The sequence below is a fragment of the Centropristis striata genome, chromosome 14 (assembly GCF_030273125.1).
Source record: "Centropristis striata isolate RG_2023a ecotype Rhode Island chromosome 14, C.striata_1.0, whole genome shotgun sequence".
Taxonomy (NCBI): domain Eukaryota; kingdom Metazoa; phylum Chordata; class Actinopteri; order Perciformes; family Serranidae; genus Centropristis; species Centropristis striata.
Window position 1 is genome coordinate 15,724,710 of NC_081530.1, and position 22,500 is coordinate 15,747,209.

Below are 22,500 nucleotides of genomic sequence, written 5' to 3' on the forward strand. Positions count from 1 at the left end.
TTAATGCCTGGTATAACTAAAGGTACATTTGTTTGGACAAATATAATGATAACAACAAAAAAAGCTCATAAGAGTTTAATTTAAGAGCTGATATCTAGCCATTTTCCATGGTTTTCTTGATAATGATTTTGGCTATTATCAAGAAAACCATGGAAAATGGCGAGATATCAGCTCTTAAATTAAACTCTTTTGTTGTTATCATTATATTTGTCCAAACAAATGTACCTTTAGTGTAATCCAAGCATTGAATTGAACAAAAAAATTGAAGAAAACAATGGTCTAATAATTTTTTCCATGACTGTATAATGAAATAAATATAGATTATATGTCATGCTTTATATAGGGTACACTCATTTTTTCTCCAAATTGTGGCCATGTCGACCACCGTCTACTGTATAACTATAAACCTATGTGCTATATAAGATATTTATAGGAAATTCGCCACTTTAGGGTAGACACAACATTGGTTTCCCAGCTGGTAGACTTAAACACAATAAAAGTCTTCATGAACAACACTAAACATGTATTTCCTCTGAGTCTACTCTGTGTTCCTGGATGACATCCACCACCAGCTCCCTCAAACCTCACTTGGAGAAGCTGAAAAGTGTAATAAAACTACCTCATGCTGTGAATTGCACAATCCAATTATTTACAGTCTGCAAAGAATAATCTCCATTCAGGGTTTGTATCAATCTCTTTTTATAAATAAAGCCAGTTTTGATACATTTAACACACAGAGCATACTCTGAACAGTGGGTTAATTGCATCAAATCAATAAAAGCTGAATAATATTATTACTGAGCCTACAGTATGTCTGGTTTTTTGTAACGCAACTCTACTTTAACTGAGCTAATTTAATGATTTTGCAGTCTGGACTGATGAGCACAACATCCTGAAGAACCGAGCAGACGGGGGCAGGAAGTATAAATCCACCAAGCCACAAATCATGCGTTAAAATAAATCATTTGTTCGCGGCTGAATAATGTACTCAAGTTTGGGAACATCCCAATTGGACTCATTCATTAACTTTTTGATGTGCATGCAGGCTCCTACAGTCAGCCCTGAGTGGGCCTTTAAGCTCTTTTTATTTATGCCTTTTAAACCACTCTTGATGTTACATTTGAGCCTCTGAGTTACATCGCCTCTGCACGTATCTCAACATTTTCTTGCAACAAAATGTAATTTCCATGCCCAAGCACAAAAAATAGGACACCAGTCATGAGGGTGTTGTTACAACTGGCCTCCAAATGTTCTTTTTTATGTTTTAACAACAAGAAAAAATGAGGAAATATCTCAGAGGAAGGTGCAGGCTGCAGGACAAAAAGATGTTGTGCACAGTTTTGGTCACAAGTGGCCCACAGCTACATGTGCCATGTTTTGATGCTGCTTGTTTGCAGCCATAAACACTGAAGCACAGGAACTGGATATGCCAAACACTTACTGTGCACTCACTGAACTCTGAAAGCTTCTATTAGGAACGACAGTATGCAATTATAATGTTATGTTACTGTTTACAGGGAACAAATTGCAGTACATAAGCACTGTACATAAATATGATGGATGCGTCTCAGGAGAAGTATGCAGTTTCTAGTGTGTTTCTGCAAATATATGTCTGCTGACTTTAATTCAAACTGCTTCATATTAAAAAATGGAGCGGAATTTTTACGGCAACTGCTATTAATTTTGCAGCCAAGAATGAAGCGTTACTCATTCACAAACAGTGCCACAAAAGCGTCTGACTTCAGCAGTTTGTCAATGAAGTCATTCGGAGGCTGCTGCATTTCCTTGCCACTTTATATGCAAATCAATGCTATTGTTGAATGCCAGTGATCAACCTGAATTCATGAATAAAATATTCTCCCGTGTGCAGTACAACAAAATGTAGCATGCTCTTTTCAATCAATGCACATAACACAATCCATATGCATTATGAGTGTCTGACAAGTTGGCAGAGAGGGCTATTAGCACCTGATGAGTAAAAGTAAAAGACGGGTGTAATATGTAACATGTCAGCTGGACCATTTTGACATGGCCAGCCTTTTTAACAAGGCCAGTGAGATGGAGATTTTCCCCCTCAGGTAATTTAGCTCCTAAGCTTAATTAGGTGGAGTTAACTTCAGAGCTGCCAGACCCAGAAACTGATCCATGAGCCATTCAGGTATTCAAAAGGTGAGTTTAAGTTATTTTCATAAGCAGATAACTTTAGTTGTGACTTGATGTGTATATATTCATGTCAATGAAATCTGTAGTTTAAACTGTGACTTAATCGACAGCTTTCTAAGTCACGCTGATGCACATATGGGGATTTGTCTTGATTCAGTGCTGGTCTGTTCAGGATTTCACACCACAGCGAGCCCTTCAGACCTCTCCATATCTGAGTGTCAGAGGTGAGAAAACTAGAGCCGTATGTCCTTCTACTTCATGCAAAATTTATAACAGGGTGAGTGGCCAGCATGCATAAAGACACACATTTAGTCGAAAACTTCAAATTCTAAAAATACGTCAGGGACTGGTGAGATAAAATGTCTTTAACAAAGCTAAAACTTCAGGAGAGATCTGCATTCAGCTCGCAACAGCTCACCCACCCTATGCTAAATTATTCACTCCAGCCAAAATAATTAATATTAAAGATCCCAGAATGAATTTAAACTCATGGGGGACAACAAGGAACTTAAGTGGGATAATGACTAATACGTTATGTAAATGACACAGATGTTAAAATCATAAACCCAGATTGTATTTCTCAAGTACTACAATAACATTATGTGAGGAAAAACTCCATGAGATGAACGCAAAGCTGTTAAAGTGAACTTTCACGTGGTAGCACATGACACTGAGAGGGTTGCAGTGGATAGTTAGTATTTGTTTGGGGGAAGAGAACAAACTTTTAGACAATTCTTAACTTTTCATTAATCGAAAAAGCACCAGAACAGAAAAAAATGCTTTTAACTGGGATACCAGTAGTCTTGGTATCATCATTTATATTACCTGACAAATATATATATATATATATATATATATATACCTGACAAAAGGTGTCAGTGGCATAAATAATACAACTTAATGGAGACATGTATGTTTGCATATTATCTCTATGGTATGTGAGAAAAACTTGTTCTAATAAAGTTTGGATTCCTGTCTTTGAATAGAAGCTTAATGCAGCACAAACAGGGATTAAAAATGCACACTGACTAATTTAATTTGCCTTGAAAACTTTATATTAACAAAAAATAAAATGACTACAATCGATTATAAGGGGGCCGATTGTAGTAACAGACCCATAGATAAATATAGCCACAAGAGGCAACGATCCAGTTGTGATTTGCAACCCACCTGCCAATTTTGGTGACTTTTGTTCATGTGGTTATTGCTGCATAACGTTTTAGCAGAAAAAATTAAGAATGAAGAATAACAAAACACAGACAATAGGGCTCCAGCAGAGAGCAATGCTGCTTGGCTGCCTGCCAAGCACAAAACACCAGACCAGCTGGTAAAGAAAGTGGAACATTTAGCAGCTAAAAATCCAGTTATTCCCTACGGAGTTGGTGGAGACCAAACACAGAGCTAAAAGAAGAGTGAATTGGACTTACACTGGCACACTCCAAATTATTGCTAATGTTGCACCACATCTGTTGGATGTGTAAAATAACCACTATTACTAGGCTTAATTAATTATTATGCTATATATTACTGCTACTTGTCCTATTGGTGTCGACAAGTAGCAGAAAAAAAATTAAATTAATGATGCTTTAATGAGTCCATTTCCATAGTCGTAACTCTTTTCTGCCAGGTAACAGTATACCCACCTGTCAGCCAAAAAGCCAATGGACTAAAGAAGTATAGCCACTTCCTCCTCAGTAACCTACCCATCTCTGTAATAGTACATCAACTCTTCAACTACCGCTACACCACTCAACCTGCAAGTCCATATATATGTATAGGGAAAATCACATTACATCAAGAGTCACTTATGCATTTCTTATGTAACAGTACCTTTAACAGGACATCCACATAGACATTATGCTGTGACATTATCTCCCTAATGTCCCATTTAACTCCAGCCATCATGAGCAACATTTGTTCGTAGTCGATGGCCTTGGCTGCAACAATCCAGTATATTGGTTTCCGAAGTTCACTGGCTGTAGACACCGTCTGAGAGAAGGAAGGGAGAATACATGTATGTGAGTTTTATTCAACATGTTTGTGAATGTTATGTACGGTATGCAGTAAACACTCTGAGGCAGACGTAAAGTTAAAGTCTTTCCAATTTCACTTTGAACGTCATCGATTGCACAATGTTTCCAAGAGAGAAATCATAGACATGACATTCACTTGATGTTTGGGGAAAATAGACCTGTCTGTGTACCTGAACATTTCAAATGTCAAGTGGACCAAAAAAAAGGAGAAAAGACTGGGAAAAAGCTGCCAGCGTGGTTATGGGTGACAGACAATTTTCTCCTTTGTTGATAGAGAATGAGAACGGCACTGAATGTTGGGTTACAGTTACATAGTCATTTGTCACTATGGAGAAATCGGCTCTTTAGGAAAACAAAAATAGAAAAGTTAAGGTTGCAAACAAAATTAATGCAACTGTTTTAATTACTTCACAGTGATTTGAAAGATGTAACTACTGGTATCATAAGGTTAAGTGTTATTCCTCATTAAAACTGATAAAGATAATTCTACGCCATAATCCATTCGCCAGAAGTATTCATACACTTATCATTATTTTTACTTAAACAGTGGCTCGAAGTTATAAACTAATTATTAATAGTAATTCTTACTTAGTAATTCTTAACACGATTCATCGATATGGAACACCCCACCTGCAGCTGACAGTGATGACATGATTAACAGTTTGTGGAATCACACAGACTTTAGAGAGCAGGTATACCTGTGAATAAAACTGTTGCAGGAAGGGCTTCTTGGCTGCAGGCATCATTGTGTCCAGGTGGGACTGGAGGGATTCAAACTGCTCGGCGAGAAACACGCTGAGAAAAAAAATGGAAGCAGACATTTAATTTGGCGCAGTGGTGGCATAATGTGGTCTGAAAAAGACGAAATTACCATGCAGTGTTTTTGTATTACTCAATAATGACACATCTACCAGCAAAAGCCAATATTACTTTGATTGAATTTTGGTTTGAGGGCTTGAATTGGATCAACTCCATTCTGAACTTTAGATGCTACCTTTGTTAATATGATGATGTGAATGAAACATTTCTGTATGAATGTTACCTCAGCTTACCTTTTCTGATGCTAACCTGTACGCAGATGTTGCACTCTTTTCAGTAGAATTACTTGTTTAAACAGCAATAAATCTCTACAATCTATAATTTTCTCCCCTATATTCACTACAGTTTAATGTAAGGAATATATTAAGTTAGGCAGATTCCTATCTTGTCACATTAGAAATTATCTTCCAGTTTATCAACTCTGCACTTTGTAAAGGCAACCTCTGATTTCCAGTTTCAGGTCATAATTGAAGTAGCATTTACATCCAGCAAATCAGGCAGCAGTTGTTTTTTTTCTTTCAATTATACGATAAAATAGAGAAACCAAGTGAAGTAGGAGGAATCATAAAATGAGTGCAGACAGAACTAATACCCACTGTGATTGAATAAAGACCTTTTGACTCTGGCTGATCGATGGCTCTGAAGTTTTACCGTACACTAAATAAAAACCGAGGGAGCAGGTCTGGAGTTTAATGAGCACGGCTGCTTCAGCACAGCGCAGCTCACTAAGTGATTTCTTCAAAGTTTCAGGTCAACAACAACACAACTGATTGGACAGTGCAATTTAAGAAAACAACAAGAATTGAGCCTCCACATACTGTGCTGCGCCGTGAACCCAATTCTGTTTTGAACTCGCTCAGCAAACCAAGTGAACAGCGATGTCATCCTCAGACTCACTCAAAAACTACCATCTATCTTCCCTTTTTTCCTGTTTTCTTCCTGATAAACAACCTAAGTCACAGAATTTTTGAGAACATTTATATCTATTGTTGAATACTAAAAGGGCAGGATATATATCTTAAAAAACACAGGTAAAAGTTGTGGCTGAATTGATTGATTGATTGATTGATTGATTGATTGATTGATTGATTGATTGATTGATTGATTGATTGATTGATTGATTGATTGATTGATTGATTGATTGATTGATTGATTGATTTTATTTGACCATTCATTGATATAAAAAATATGAAACAGCAACCTGTACATTAGTTACATTAGTTTATAACACATTTCTTTATTTACTTTTTAACACCAAAACTAAATGATTCTGATCAGTGCCTTCTTGCAGCAGAATACAACTCATTTTGGATGGATGGGGTTATAAAACTAAGTCAGTATATTTTTTTCAACAATCTCCTATTTAAGGTAGGTGAAAAAGAAAACTATGGGCCTTAGGTAAGGTTAACAGTCACCGTATGACTGTTCCATTTCATTCTTACTGACCACCACAGGCGGTGCTTAAGCACTTGATATTCCATCTCGGCCATACGCAGGTTGAGTAGTTGTACCAAAAAAGTCACCTGTTACTACTGGATGACCCGGGAACATCTATAAGTTCCGGTGTCACCAGAGGATCTGTTCCAACTGGATCTTCTCGCAAAACTGAGAGATCCGAGTGACAGAGAACTCTGGCGATCATCCAGAATTCACAGAACCGTAGTTACATACGTAACTCTCGATTTATCCAATAAAGTAAAACATTTCTGATTGGTCAAATCTTGCCCGTCATTGAGTGATCGTTGAATCATGTTTTACTTTTTTTTCTTCTCATTGATCCCCCTGTGTTTAAGTTTTATGTATCCATAGAAACATAACTAAATGATTGGCTGAGATACATGGAACTGTTGCTCAGCTGTTGTGATATGAACACAAATCAATATCACAATTTATTTGAAAAAAATGTATCACTCGATCGAGATTAATAAATTATTATTTAGTTTTTGTTTTTAGCCCTCATAGTACACTGACCTGGTCTTTACTGTAAATATGCTCAACTATTAAAGCTGGGATATTTTTTCTAATGAAAGAGTGCATATCTTTGTGATTTATATGAAATTAGGGAAACACACGTCGATTAACTATTCTGTGGTTATTTATTGAAGATTTTTAACTGAAATCAAAGCATCACTTGAAATGAAAATTTCACATTTTTGTTTTAAAGTAGAAATCTCTTTGTTCTGTGTTGTCTTCCCTAAAGCCAAAATGTGTCTAAACGACGGACATGGCATTTTCCTGGGTACAACTGCTCGAGCTGTTCAGTTGGCTCCTCCATGTTGCTTCCGTGTCACGGATTGAACAATAATCAAAATAATTGTCATGGGGAAGATTAGGACAGTTAGAGGTTCTGAATGACGTTGACGATTAATTGTCCAGCCCTAGTAGTGGGTGCACTGCTGTCTGTAGTACTGACCGAGACTTTATTTCATTATTTAGCCTCTCAGGGGCTCAGACTGTCTCAAAGATTTAGATACTGCATGTTACTCTACCATGGTAATTTATTCACAAAAACTAAAGAGACTGATCAAAAGCAAATTACTTTTTTCATATTTTTATTAACAGTATTATTAACAGGCTGATATTTATACCAACATAGACTTTATATCATGATTTATCATGGAAAAAACAAGACATTTTATGTAAAATCAGACATTATAGCCAAAATGGATTTATCCTTTTGTTTATCACCACATTTTCCGCCTTTGTGATAGTTCGACTGTGAGATTGGCAGGTGACTCAGACTTCTTAGATCAAATCATGGAATAGTTGACTAGTTAGGGTCATCCATACCACACTGATGCTCCAAAACCAACAATCTGAAAGGTTGCTGCATGACAGGCAACCCCAACAGAAAGCTTTATATAAAAAGCATTTATTAATATAATTAAGTGCTGTCTGCTGAGCGCTATATCTGAAAGCTTCACATTAAACACAACCCGTGCCCCATAAATGAGCAGAGTTGACTTTATTCTTTTTATGGTGCAGAGAAAATCACATTAAGTAGAGCTGGAACAGCTTGTGTTTACCTGTCTTCAGTTCACACTTATCTGATCACGCTGGTTCTGTATAAATACGGCACCAGAACAACAGCTAGAGGGGCCGAACAACAGCGAGAGGAAAACCTCACAGAGCTCTTATCTTTAATTTCTGCTAAGAGTTCTCTCTCGCCTCATTGGTTTGCCCATGGTTTCAAACGGCATATGCATAAGATGTCAGAGGTGCTCCCAGTACACACTAAGGTTCGCTGCCATTTCTAATAACACCTTTTCAGACAGAAAGACTTTTAGTTCAGCTGTGCCCAGAATAAGTCTGACTCCTTTTTTCCCCAGAGCTTCTTTTCCTTTCAAACTTTACCCAAGAAATATCTTCACCTCTGCACTTTAGCTCTTTTACTTTCATTATTCTTCTAAGCTTGTTGGCTGCCTCCGATACATGAAAAACTTTGTGTGAGAGATTGTATGCCTATTCAGCATTTTTTGCAGCGATGTCATCTAGGCCCTTGGTTACAAACTTTCATTATAAAGCACTTGTACACTGCAGACTTCAGTGTTGTCGCACTGAAAATACTTTGATTTAATTATGTATGAGGGCGCTTTCGTGTAGAGTGTGTGGATGTAATAGACAAAGGTGAAGAGGGGGGATAACTACATGGGCGGAGCAAGAGGGAGAAAATAAATTAGTAAGTGAATCACTGATTGCAATAGTTAAATACAAATTGTAGGGAGAAAGCTAAGAATTCGAATGAGCTGGGTTTCTTTCTTTCTTTTGGTTCCAATAATTTAAAATTGAACAAGCTTTATTGACACAAAACGCACACTGCAGGTAGTGAGCATCTTTGCTGGCCTGGCAGTGTAATACTGTCTCATGAAATTAGAACCACCTAGAGGCGAGCCAGCGAGCGAGAATCAGCCTCTTTAACTTGATAAGAGAAAATGCTTTGATGAACATAACCGCCAAGTTACATCACCCTGCCACGACACACAAGGGATGACATGAAACAAGCACTGCTGTCATTAATCTCCTCCCTTGTATCTGAGGGATGAAGACCAATCATGCTTATGGTGTAATTACACTCTGAACTGTATGATTACTTCAAGGCATATTATGCAAAAAAAATAATCATATAGTAGAAGTAATCTTTGTCAATCGTAACTTTTGACCTACTAGAAATGTGTGGCAATAGCCGTGCTTCCATTAAAGTCGAAGTGAATTCTGAAGTGAAATTCTGAAATGGCATATTAAAGAAAATGCGAATCAGGGACATTTCTATCATCTGGTTTAGACCAAATAAACAAAGCTGCATTATGGATGGCTGCAAGATGGCAGTGTAATATATTGCTGTGGGCTAATCCATAAATTAATAGTAGAAGAAGAAGATATTGCTTGAGAGAGAAAAAACAACAACAAAAAAGAGGTTGCTAATCGGAAAACTTTGGCCACCCTGTCTGTACAGTCTGTATCTGAAGATGTCCTGAACTCTTTCTGTATTTTCTCTTTTCTTCTTATTTTGCTGTGATCAGGAAGTTTATGAGCGTCAGAAAAGAGCCTTTGGGCTCTTTGTTCTTGTTCTGGGGTTATACATACACAGACAAACTATGTTTTATTCCACTAAATCACGACTATGGTCTCGTTAACACCGATACCACTCTTCATCTCTTCATTCTCTAGCTCGCTCCACCACCACACCTCATTGAGCTGGGGAAGGAGTGGCCAACTTTGAATGTTGTGTGTTTACAAACACCAGCCAACAGGGGTTACATATCATTATTATTACATTTAAATCTGTTTGCGTAGAGAGTACTTACAGAGACTCAGTGGCCACCACCCTCTGTGCGAGCCCATAGAGAGTCCCACTGTTAGTGAGGACCACCAGTTGGCTGAGATGGGGGCTGGGCACCTTCTCCTTCCTGTCCTCTGCTGCGCTGTGGACCCCTGTATTCTCCCCCACTGCCTCCTGGAAGAACAAGGAGGGAAAATATATATATAAATCGTTGCATTTTACCTCTGGTCTGGTTCCTGATTACACTGACTTTTTACAACCAATCCAAGAGCAGTAAATATGAAGTTATACAGATTGACACAGGTAACTACTTGATTGTACAGTTTTCCCGATCCTGCATTGTCAGGAGCCACATTGGGAACTCTTATTTCGGTGACTGAAAGACGATGCAAAACTTAAATGCGACTGTGAATGTGAATATTTATGGTCTTTGGTGTCTCAAAGAGATAACATGGAAATACCTGAATATAAGTATGATTAGTATTATCAGACAGAGAAGCAACCACATGTCTTGTACATTAATGATTCAGTGCTTATTAATGTGGGGTTGCGGTCACACACTTTTTAATGGACTTAATAGACTGACAAAGTACATGGAGTCAGATATAAGTACAGCAGTTTAAACAGCTTATTATTCAAGGACCATATGATTTGCATAAATAGACTATATACCGTGCATGACCTTATAGAGATCAATTATGAGATTGAGTCCTTAACAGATTTCACGATCAGCAAATGGATTCATTAGTAGTTGAATCATGCTGATATCACATATCTGTCATCATAAAATCCTGTGCTTGATTGAAATCTACAGTATCTTTTTAAGCAGTCCGTGGTTCGGTTGTTTGGTTAGCATCGAGATCAGATTGACAGATGTCACATCAACCTAAATGAACCAAACTAACTGAAAAAAAAAACAACAACACAAAAAATAGAGTTTGTTTTAACCGAACCAAACAGATTAGTTGTGAACGCAACACTTTTCACATTAATTGCATACGGTGCTTGGATCCTATTATAATTGCTTGAAACTCTATTATTAAAATTAGTACAGAGACATGTTTAATAACCAAGGAAGAGATAAAGCATTGGATAAAATACTGAGAAATAATTTAAATAATTTGTAACTATCAGTGTTAATCTGTTGTGGTTTCTGTGGAGGTGCTGCTGTCACTTTAACAGTTAACCTGACATAACAGATTTTTCACTTGCCGAAATGAAGACAAAATGTAGATGTGTGCTGGTAGGTAAGCATAATCTGAAATTCAATCAACCTTGTAGAACTCAGTCACATCCAAAGCACACACACTCTAAAATTCTGCTGACCACACATTTCTCCGCTGCAAGCATTTATCTTCCTTTTGATATATTCCCCTACACCTCTCCAACCTTTTATCCCTTCATTTTAAAAACAACGGAAATAGAAGAAAGAAATATTTCAACTTAAATCCCTTCCAACCAATCACAATAATTCAAATCTGCATTTAAAACCACTGATATTCCATACAGTAGGCCAGGTCATATTTTATATAAAGGGATGATGAATCACATTGGCATGTAGAGCTTTGCACCCTGAAGCTCCAAAGCCTCCTGAAACAGCCTCTGCAGATCAATAGCAATCATTCAAGTAATGAATGAATGGGAGCTATTAACACTGTACCATATCATCCACTTACATTCTGCACTTCTTTGCAATCTTGGTCATATATTGCGTATGAGTGCCATTATCCAAGGCAAACAGCGAGCAGCTTTTCTAAGAGACTACACCAAGTAGAGATGAACTAGTTTAGAATAAGGGAGTGCATAAAACTGCATAATGTGCAGCAAAATAATATAATATAACTCAACTTAACTTATGTGGAAACAGACCTATGTGGCACTAGTTTTTCACCACTAAAACTAGAAAGAAAGCACAAAGTCTAGAACATATCTTCGCTGACGACAGAGCAGTGTTGTGAAACAGGCAGTGATGTTCACAGTCTCAAAGAGGTGACGTCTTACGTTCCTCGAACAGCAATCTATCCACGAAAATAAGATACATAAACAGCCCAGCATACAGAAGAAAAAAATGCACAGTATGCAGCTATGTGGATTTATGGTTCTGCTACAACGAGACCTCCGATGTGAAAACTGCAACCTTTCCACAACCTCTGAGTTATTTCTCTGCAGTGCGTTCAATCAAACCTTCACTTTTTGCAAAAACCATTATCAGTCTGAAATAAAATGTTATCACATTGAGATTAACACTTGAATTATATTACTTTCACAGCTGAGGGAATCTAATGGCGTCCCTATGGAGGGTGTTATATATCTCCCCCAAGAGAAACTCTCTGCGAATATAAATGCTGTTACTATTTAAAAGTCAGGAATGTGAATAAAATAAGACATTAAATGTAATGAAACACAGATGGTAAAAATATTTCAAGCCCTAAATAACAAGTGTATTGTGCATAACATAATTTATCAAATTATACTTGTTCAGGATTAATGTTTTTAAATCAGAATTAATTTCTGATTAGAAATTTTAAAATGAGATTTGTTACTTCGTCTGAGTTACAAGCATCAAACTTGTGATGTATGCAAGCAGGATTGAAAGGAGCGAATGAAACAGTATGTAATGATCTTTTATCCACTGCAGACTTTTTGTCCTTTGGCAAGAGGCTGCAGAACATTCACAGCACGGCTTCTCGTCTCCACCCGAGCACCCACACCTTGGCCTCTGTACAGCTGAAATGCTGAAAGTGTAGTTTTACTGAAGTCAGGGCAAAGGGAGAACAACTGAAGCTCCAAATTAAAGATGCACTTTGTTTTTTTTCTTGTTGTTTTCTTCTTCTTACTTATTTATTTAAACACTGAATACAGAAGTTGAATAAGGTACATTTTAGGATTTACATTTGCTGCTCATGTTTAGAGAATGAATTGAGCAGATTAATGAGTCGGGATGCTGAATGTAACATGTCAGTCAGAATTATTATTCAGATTGTTATGTCGCATAAAAAAGAAAGAAAAAGAAAGAAAAGATATTATTAAAAATATTATGTTGCCAAAAACAAACTATCATTAAGATTGTTATGGTGCCAAAAAAGAAAGAGAAAGAAAGAAAAAATAATAATTATTAAAATGATTATTTTGCCAAACAAAAACAAAAACTAATCATTATTAAGATTATGTTGCCAAAAAAGAAAGAAAAAAAGTATTTTTAAAATTATTATGTAGCCAAAACAAAAAAAACAAATGATTAGGACTGTTATGTTGCCAAAAAAGAAAGAAAAAAAGTATTTTTAAAATTATTATGTAGCCAAAACAAAAAAAACAAATGATTAGGACTGTTATGTTGCCAAAAAAGAAAGAAAAAAAGTATTTTTAAAATTATTATGTAGCCAAAACAAAAAAAACAAATGATTAGGACTGTTATGTTACCAAAAAAGAAAGAAAAAACATATTTTTAGAATCATTATGTAGCCAAAACAAAAAACAAATTAAGATTGTCATGTTGCCAAAACAAAAGATAATTATAATTAAGATTGTTTCATTGCCTAAACAAAAAACTAATTATTAAGATTGTTATGTTGCCAATAATATATATATTAAAATGATTATGTTGCCAAAACAAATCAAAAAACAATTATTAAGATTATTATGTTGGCAAAAAAGAAAGAAAAAAATCATGTTGCCAAAACAAAACAAAAAACAAAAAAGATTTAAAAATATATCATTTTGATTGTTATGTGCAAATTTAAAATACAATACACTAGGTTACCAAAAAACAATAAAAAGAATGATATATTTCCTCAAAAAAGTGCTCAATAAATTTGTCAACATCTTTTACTTGATTAAAGTACTGTGTGACTAAACAATCTTAAAGCTAAAACAATGTCAGCTGGGTCACTGAGAGTTACTCAACACATCAAAGCACATAAACATGACAAACAGCCATTGGTTGTGGAGTTAATCCAGAAAGGCCATTAGTACACACTTTCAACTGATATAAGTGATTTACGTTTTGGCCAGTGATAAAAGGGCTGTGAATACACAGTATATTGTAAACATGTGCAGATTAATGGGAAATAATTGGGAAACAATGTATCTTTTTTTCTCTATATGCAGGCTTAGCAACATAAACATACATAAAACATATATATTTTCTTCTGGTTTTTCCTTTTAGGTTTGGGAAATTTGACACAATGCACTTCAGGGAAGGGAGCAAAATTAATACATTTAAATATAACTACTATGAAGAATGGTTCCTCTAAGTGTTTAGTTACACATTATGTGAAACCATCCTCAGGTTTAAGAAGTAGTTGTTATGACACCTGTTCCCTTTACTTCTGCTGTTTTATACTGACTTGTATGAGTGGGTTGCATTATGAAAGGCACGCAAGGCATAGTTAATTCTCCTTAGAATCAATCAAATCAATTAAACTTCAGTTGCATTAGTCTGACATTACAGCATAGTCTGGTTTGGTCTATTTTTAATCTCTCCACATGAGGCTTGACCTTTCATTGACTGTGCCCCTGCAGCATAAACACTGCATGCAAAAAAAAAAGGAAAAGGAAGGCTTCTGAAAGACTGTCAGGAGAAATGTCGAGTTTCTTTTCCATCCGCATATTACTCTGCGGGGATTCTTCAGGTAAAAGCCACAGTTGGACTAAATAGAAAAGGTGTTTAAAAAAGAGACAAAGGCAGTAGAAGAAAACCCAAACAACATCCATGACATTTGGGATTTTATGCAGCTACTTTTCCAATTCTGAGACGAGAAACACATTTTCAGATGTGCTCCGAGCTTCAGCAGCTTCTGGAAACATCAACAGGGTTTTATCATTTCACCTGTATGGGGTGTGATACAGCATCTGCCTCGAGTGCCTCGGCTCGTTTATTAGTTTGTTAGATGCTTGATCTACTATCATTTTATGCTCAAAATGGCAAACATCATTTGATGGAATAACATTAACATAATGTCCCTTTGTTGTTGCCCTTTGGCAGCTCTGAATATCTAAATTGTTTTTGGGGGGATAAACATGCTAATCTCGTCTGGCACTGAGGCATTTAGCATGTTAATATAATAGATACTTGCATGCAACTGAAATGTTTTGTCTGTTTTAATCTGCAAATTAATGCAAGAGATGCCTGGATGAGGAAGTGTAATTCTCGCCAGAAATTAATTCACACAAATAAGAGATTAAACTTATTTGCTCAACTGTCTTTCTTAATTCTGTGGAAATTGTGACTCAAGTGCTATAATATGTGTGGCTGTTGGCACCAAAATGCAGCTGCAGAAAACAGGTACAAATTAAGTTAAGATTCAAACTTCTAAAAATAACTTCACACATAAACACATCAACACTTCAGTTATCATCACAGAGCTACTATAATCAACTGTAACTTGATATCCCCAAAGACACGACTGCGCAAACAATTATGATTCCATTTTTATGAAGACACTCGATCAAAATGACAAATGACTTCAGTGAGATAAAAGTACACTAACTCCACACGCCTGCTGCATCGCCAAGTCCGAGCAGAAGAATGCCATGTTGGACAAATTAAGCACCAGCGATAGATTTTTCAAAGTCATGCAATGGCCTGAAAAATTGGGGATGAGGCAGACCTTTCCATATAGAATGAGTTATAGTGAAGAGTCCATACTTTATTTGAATTACAGCCTGCAGCTGCTGGAGATATTTAGGAGGAGTTAACAGCAGTTTCTCTGCTGTTCCAATGAGATAAATAGTGACATTACTTTTCCATTGTGGGGTGGAGTGTATAGTGTTACATAGACATTTCAGACTGGGGATTTTTGGTCCACTGTGATTTTCAATATTTGCTACTGAACACTTTCTGGCAAGTTGATTGCATACATTTAAAAAATATCTCGATTTATTATTTGTGGCTACAGTGTGTAGTACTCAAACAACAGGCTTTGCTGCTTTATTCTGTTTTAATGTCATAGTAAACTGAATATATTTGGGTTTTAGTTGTGCATTTTTATATTTATTTTTTCTAGAGAAGAAAGAAAAAAAAGAAGAAAAAAAAGAAGAAAAAAGAAGAAGAAGGAAAAGAAAAAGAAAAAGAAGAAAGAACAAGAACAAGAACAACAAGAACAAGAACAAGAACAAAATCATTGGTTGCGGTCCTGAATAATGGGGACAAGTAATTACCTTAAATGTCACTCATTTAATCTTTCATACACTACCTGCAATCACACTAAACACTCATTAGTTTAAGATTGACAGGTTGAAATTCTAATCATTAGCATGTGACACTAAACCAATTACGGAGTCGATACATTGTTAACAGCTTCCTGTTCACAATGAGAAAAAGAAAAGAGAGGAAAAACAAGTGAAAGTTTTTCCAAATCCAAAATTTACATGAATCCAGTATTAGCGGGTTGCAGGATATTGCACTGACTCCATTAAGACAACTGTATGGATTATTGCCTCTGTGGAAAAATATGTTTTGTGCATCCAAGCACAGTAAAACAATGAAATGCTCTCAAATTGCATTAGTTGCATTTCCCAGAGCAGTCGCACCAGTCAGAGCCAAAGGCTGAGAACATAACTTTTTAGAGAGGAAACTACAAATATATTACTCCGCCTCCTTTCTATACGAGCATCAGTTTGGCAGGTTATGGGAAGAAAAACATGCTTGTTTATTTCTTGCTGTGAAGACATTCACTTCAGTGTACTGAAGCTAATGAGTTTAATACAAAGACAGAAGCTTGGGTACTGCATGACATCTGTAAAACACAATAAATGATCAAGCATAATCAGTGTAGTTAGCCATGGCAACAAACAAGTAATACAAAATACAAATAATAGGTCTAGCTAGACCATTTTGTTGTCTACTATTAGGCCTGGGACACATGCCATGTCAGTAGTACTGCAGTATGTCAATGTATGAGTAAAAAATGAAAGGAAAAACATGTTTGGTTTGGGGAAATTCTGAAATGAACAACAGCCACATAAGCAAGTGAGGCCAAAAGTAAATTTCAGGTCCTTGAGGTAATAAAAAGGTTGGCATCCTCCAAGGCGGGTGCTCTGCAGGGTACAATTTGTTCAACATTTGTACAGAGGAACAGAAAGAAGCCGAATTCTAAAAGATCCTGAATTGAGTTACTGATGTTCAAGAACAAGGCACTGAAACCTGCTGCATGCAGGTGGTTTTAGAAAAATGTACAAAAAAAAAGAAGGAAAAAGTGGTTGGAATCCTATCTACACTTTCCAATTGAAAGAGATTTATTAAATATACTCCATCAAATTAGCCTACTGTACAGGAGCACACTGATGTTTAATCAGTAAATGTTAAGTATTTTCAGTTTAGGAGTAATCAACACAGTTACGAAATGATTTAATCAAGACGGAGTTAGTAGGAGGTCTTTAATTATGACACAGTAATTAAGATTTCCCTTGAAGCAAGTCTGCCCTAATTTAAATTGTTTGTACGAGACAAAAGTAATGACATAAAATATTAAAGAGTTGAAAGAGATCATGGCAATATTATACAGGAGAAAGTGAACTACGGAGACCATCAGCAGTATTTCACAGTTCACAAAAATATCATATGCAAAAGTGAAGATTAAAAAATACTTTCTAGACTTAAAATTCATGACTTCATTAGGACATTTTTACTTAAGTTTGTTTCAAGTTTCAAGTTTGAAGTAGGGTAATTTCTCATAGACTTTTATAGAATTTGGACTACTTATTGCAAGCAGTGGAGTCCCCTCCTGCTGGCCATTAGAATGAATGCAGGTTTAAGGCACTTTGACATTGGCTTCACTTTAAAGCCCTTGTGCTAGCCATTAGCCTTTTGCTAGCATGGTCAAGAAATAGCTAATGAACCTCGCATGTGCTGGACCCATTCAAGGACTTTGTTCAGCCTGTCCTCCTGTCAAATCATCAGTGTACACTGTAATGTGGCTGCTGCCATCTTGCCAACGTAATAGTTATTGACAGCCAAGCAAAGTTTAAAAGGGCGTGGTGGATTGGTCAAACAAGCAACAGACTTTCACCCAGTAGAGCGAGGTTCGTGTCCCGTGTGAAAACAAAAGTAAAACATTTTTAACTTAAGTTCTGTTCTTTATGTAAGTTACGTGAATCATGTTTTTGCACGTAAATTGCGGCAGTCACGTGACCCTTGTAAATACTTCATTTCTGGCATTTACGTACATTAATTTACTGTTTAAACTGTCTTTTATAACGCCCTACCAGAAATGTATTGCCCTAAACCGAAGGTCAGTGGGTTTACAACATAAATCCACAGAAACTGCAGTCTTTCATTATGACCGGGGACCGTACATGTGTGCTATTTTTAGAAGGCGGCATTGTACAACAAGTCCACGAGCTGCGCCGCGATAACTTAATATGTGCCCTGAAACGCGAGTGTGCCATAATTTGTGGTGCTGACACACGACCTCTTCTGCCGTTTATGTTGGAGAACTTGTTGCATTGTTACATCACAAGCAAGTCCACATCAAAGTATTTTATATATCTTGCCTTTCCATATCAACAGCCCACATCCTCCATTTCATTACACTTTGAATACTTCAGAAGAAAAATAATAGAAGTTCACAGGTGACATCTGAACAAAAAACTCTACTTCTGCCCACTGTATCAGAGAAAATGACATATCTGTGTGGGTGTCTGAATGCTAAGTATGATGTGAATTGAAGTAAGAAAATGAGGGCCGGAAAGCAGGACTGGAAGTCGAGAACAATTATTTTCTTTGTCAATGTGTTTTAATTATCTGTCTGGCGCTGGTGCTCAGACAGGAGTGTCCTTTGAGTTAATGAACCATTTTAAGACCTTTTTGTTAAACGATGAGTAGAGAAAACGGCTAAAATTCCCCTGTGACAGACAGATAATTTCAGCTTTTTGTTATTTTTTTTTTTTTAAATAAAGGCTGTGCTCCTGGATAAAACATTAAAAGTAATGCCCTGAGCATACTAAAGGCATTAAAACCTTTGAGGTGCTTATATATAGCTGGCACTGAATATTTGAAAGGATGAAGTTACAGTTCAGTGATGTTCAGAGGATACCTACTCGTAGACAATACATATGTGACATAAGAGCACATTAACAATCAACACTTAATCTTCATGCTCTGCTGCTGGCAATATTATGCTGTGAGAAGATCTTGGCACTCATTAAAGATGCTTGACTTGACTCTTAATATTGATAATGAACTGTCTTTGTGTAAGTGACAGCAGAAGTTACATCATTAAGATGAAGAGGAATGCTACAATTAGTATTTACGCCATGTTTTAAATGTTGAAACAACAACATGCTGCTCTAGGGAAACAAAATCTTACACAAAAAGTGGCAAATCAATGGAAAATGCAACAGATCCAGTTTGTTCTTGCTATATCACTTTTTTGGACTTGTGTTTTATTTGAGCATAAAACTTGATACAAACTTAATATACTTGACAAAGCTTTGGCTTACAGTGTTATTTATACTAGCAATAAGCCATCATTGCAAACCAATGCCTCCATTAAAAAAAAGTTTATTTGTGCTTCTTGTCTTCTGTGCAGCCTCTTATTCAAACTGTTCTTTTGCAGTCTTTGTTGCTGTAGTGTCTGTGTCCTGATAACGCTTCATTGATAATCAAACTAAACAGAAGAGCCAGTCAGCATGTGGAATTATTGGCTCCTCTCAGCAAGAGTTTATATATAAAAAGATATTCTGGATGTTTATAGAAAATAAACATAGATATACAGTAGCAGTCAAAGGTTTGGACACATTTTCTCATTCAATTGGTTTTCTTATTTTAAAAAAATATATATTTTCAACATTGTAGATTAATACTGAAGACATGACAAGTATGAAAGAACACATATGGAATTATGTAGTTAAAAAAAAAGTTAAACAAACCAGAATGTTTTAGATTTTAGATCCTTCACAGTAGCCACCTCTTGTTTTGATGACAGCTTTGCACACTTCTGTTATTCTGTCAGTCAGCTTCATGAGGTGTTCACAGGTGTGCCTTGTCAAAATATAATTTGTGACATTTTTTAACCTTCTTAATGTAGAATGTAAGTAAAAGGTGGCTACAAACATATTCTGGTTTGGTTAACACTTTTTAGTTTACTACATAATTCCATATATGTGTTCCATCATAGTATTGATGCCTTTAATATTAATCAACAATGTCGAAGATTTAATAAAAAATAAAGAAAAAACATTGAATGAGAAGGTGTGTCCAAACTTTTGACTGGTCCTGTATGCCAAAAGACAAAACAAAGGAGAATATCAGCTCTTCAAGAGACATTTCACAGCAATTGCATTTACTCAAAGCCAAACCATAATTTGATTAGGAATCTTGGAGCGCAGCACCACCCCAAAGCCTTCAGGAGGAATTTCTTTACTTGAGTCTGGCAGCTCTGCTAACATCCAGTAGTTGACAAAGAACAGCTTGCATAACAGTGCAAACACCGTCTTCCATGTCCTTAAGGGCCTCTTTATAGTGTGGACAGGCGAAAAGGGAAAACAAGATTTGTTTGTCTGTGAGGTATTTCTGCCCAAATGCTTTCCCCATGTGGACCAATAGCATTGTTAAGTATGAAGACATCAAGCGTCGCAGCCGGGGAGCTTATCCGCCCCGTGTGTAATGATTAGATATTAAGCCCCGGCATTCCCAATGAAAAGAAAACATATAAAAATGAACATCCAGGGAGGGATTTGAAAACAGATAAGAGCAAAGCTTTGAATAAGACTTAAAGAAAAAAAAAACAGGGATGTTGCAGTAGCTTGATGACTATCAATCCCTGCTGTTTTTCATCCTGCAGATCAAAGACAAGAGGCTGAGCCGAAAACGATGCTTAATGAGGATAGACGGTTAAAACAGATGTATGTGTGTGTGTGTGTATATATAGCCTATATATATATACAATAATTGTGTGCGGTGAGACTTGAGTTCAATGAGATTCTGCCATGCTTTATGGTAATCATATGGGACATGTAAGCTCCTCTGCACAATGCCTGAGGGAGAAAGTGGCTATAAAGCTTTTTAAAGCTATGTCAGAATGAAGAGTGCAGGTTTTCAGGTCTACAGGGAAAACCCACCAAACCTGTGTTGTGTATTTTAGATTTTATACAGGACATGCTTTCCAACTCCCTTGCTATTTTACCAAACAGAAAACCACCCAAAAATTCAACTCTGACATTTCCTATACAACCCTACTTCAAGTGTGAAACCTATAGCGTTCCACTGCTCCATTACACACAAGTAGCCACAGTCTGCATGGCATGGGTTTATCTTGGCTCCGACAACTTCTGTTTTTCTAAAGTGCTGAATCAGGCCCACCTCTGCTGGAGCATCTATTTTGTTATTGAGCTTTCCCTGCACGTCCACCGGGTGATTTGTTTTGAGCAGCTCAATTTTGAGCTACAGCCTGAGGTGGTTTTGAGGAGGGTGTGGGAGGCCCTATCAGTCAGCTGCAGCAGACACCTGAGGAGGGAAGGGAGCTCCCTCTCAGTATCAAGTCAGCTGGATCATCTTTTGAACTGTGTGAAGTGACGTTAGATTCACCTTGGCGCTGAACAAGAAATAGCTGTCAGCATAAACGGCTGGCGTGAGAAAAGATATGCAAATATATATATATATATATATATATATATTATATATATATATATATATATATATATAAATATGCCCGAAAAAAATATTTTCTCAGTCAGCCTCAGACTACAACATTAACATGCCGTCCTATATGAACCAGATAGTTTGAACCTTCCTTGATAATGCTGACTTTTTACACAGTTGCAAAGACAAATTAGAACGTGGCTGTGCAGGATTGTTGCCAACTCATGTAATCAAACATTTTTCAATAACTTCTGAGCAGTCCAAAGGTCAAAATTTATCGAGAAAAAGATGGATGTAATTTTTCCAAAATTCACAACATGTTTTTTTCTTTTTTTACTAATAAAATACTCAATATCCAAAATTGTTCATGTTTAGTTGTTCAAAAACAACATTTTTTTACTGTGGTCATCAAAATGTTTTCCAAAAAAGGAGGTACGCACCTACAGCCACAGGGCAGTCTAGCACCAATCTAACAGCTATAAACAACATTTATTACTATAAACAACATTTGTGTGACCACAATACTAAAAATCTAGCTCCAGCATTAACGGTTACATTAACGTAAATTATTTATGTTACACAAAGAACGGCTGTCATAAATTGTGATAACCAACAAATTTCCTTTTTCATTTAAGAACCTCAACAGAGGCTTCAAATGTAAAAAAATGTATTAATTAATTAAAAAAAAGATATACAGTACATCATAATAATGAACATTTTATTAAACTTTGCAACACTTAAGCATCCATATTCAAGATTTCACTCTGAAACAATATGCTGATTAACTGATTAATCAGAATATGAATATCTAACACTTTTGATCGTTTAATGAACTAATAATTTAATGTAACAGTGTGTAAGATTTAACTGAATCTTTTGGCAGAATTGTAATGATATTCAAAATTACATTTTTATTTGTGTATAATCACCTGAAACTAAGTATTATTGTGTTCTCATTATCTTAGAATGAGCTGCTCATATCTACATAAGGAGTGGTTCCTGTTGCATGTTGCATGTTTCTACAGTAGCCCAGAACAGACAAACCAAACATTGGCTCTAGAGAGGAACTTTTGTGTTTTTACATTACTTGAAGGCCACTATAGTTGTCCAACATGCTTGGAAGG

At 36.3% G+C, this 22,500-nt stretch overlaps 1 protein-coding gene across 1 annotated transcript in view; it reads right to left on the reverse strand.

Moving 5' to 3' along the window:
• The window catches only part of vps50 (VPS50 EARP/GARPII complex subunit), a 117,025-nt gene that overhangs the window by 6,903 nt on the left and 87,622 nt on the right, over positions 1–22,500 (reverse strand). The window contains exons 23-25 of the mRNA XM_059349701.1: positions 9,821–9,969; positions 4,895–4,991; positions 3,994–4,152 (exon numbers count right to left, since the gene is read on the reverse strand). Of these exons, the coding sequence (XP_059205684.1) occupies positions 3,994–4,152; positions 4,895–4,991; positions 9,821–9,969 (405 nt within the window). The remainder of the gene's footprint in view (positions 1–3,993; positions 4,153–4,894; positions 4,992–9,820; positions 9,970–22,500) is intronic.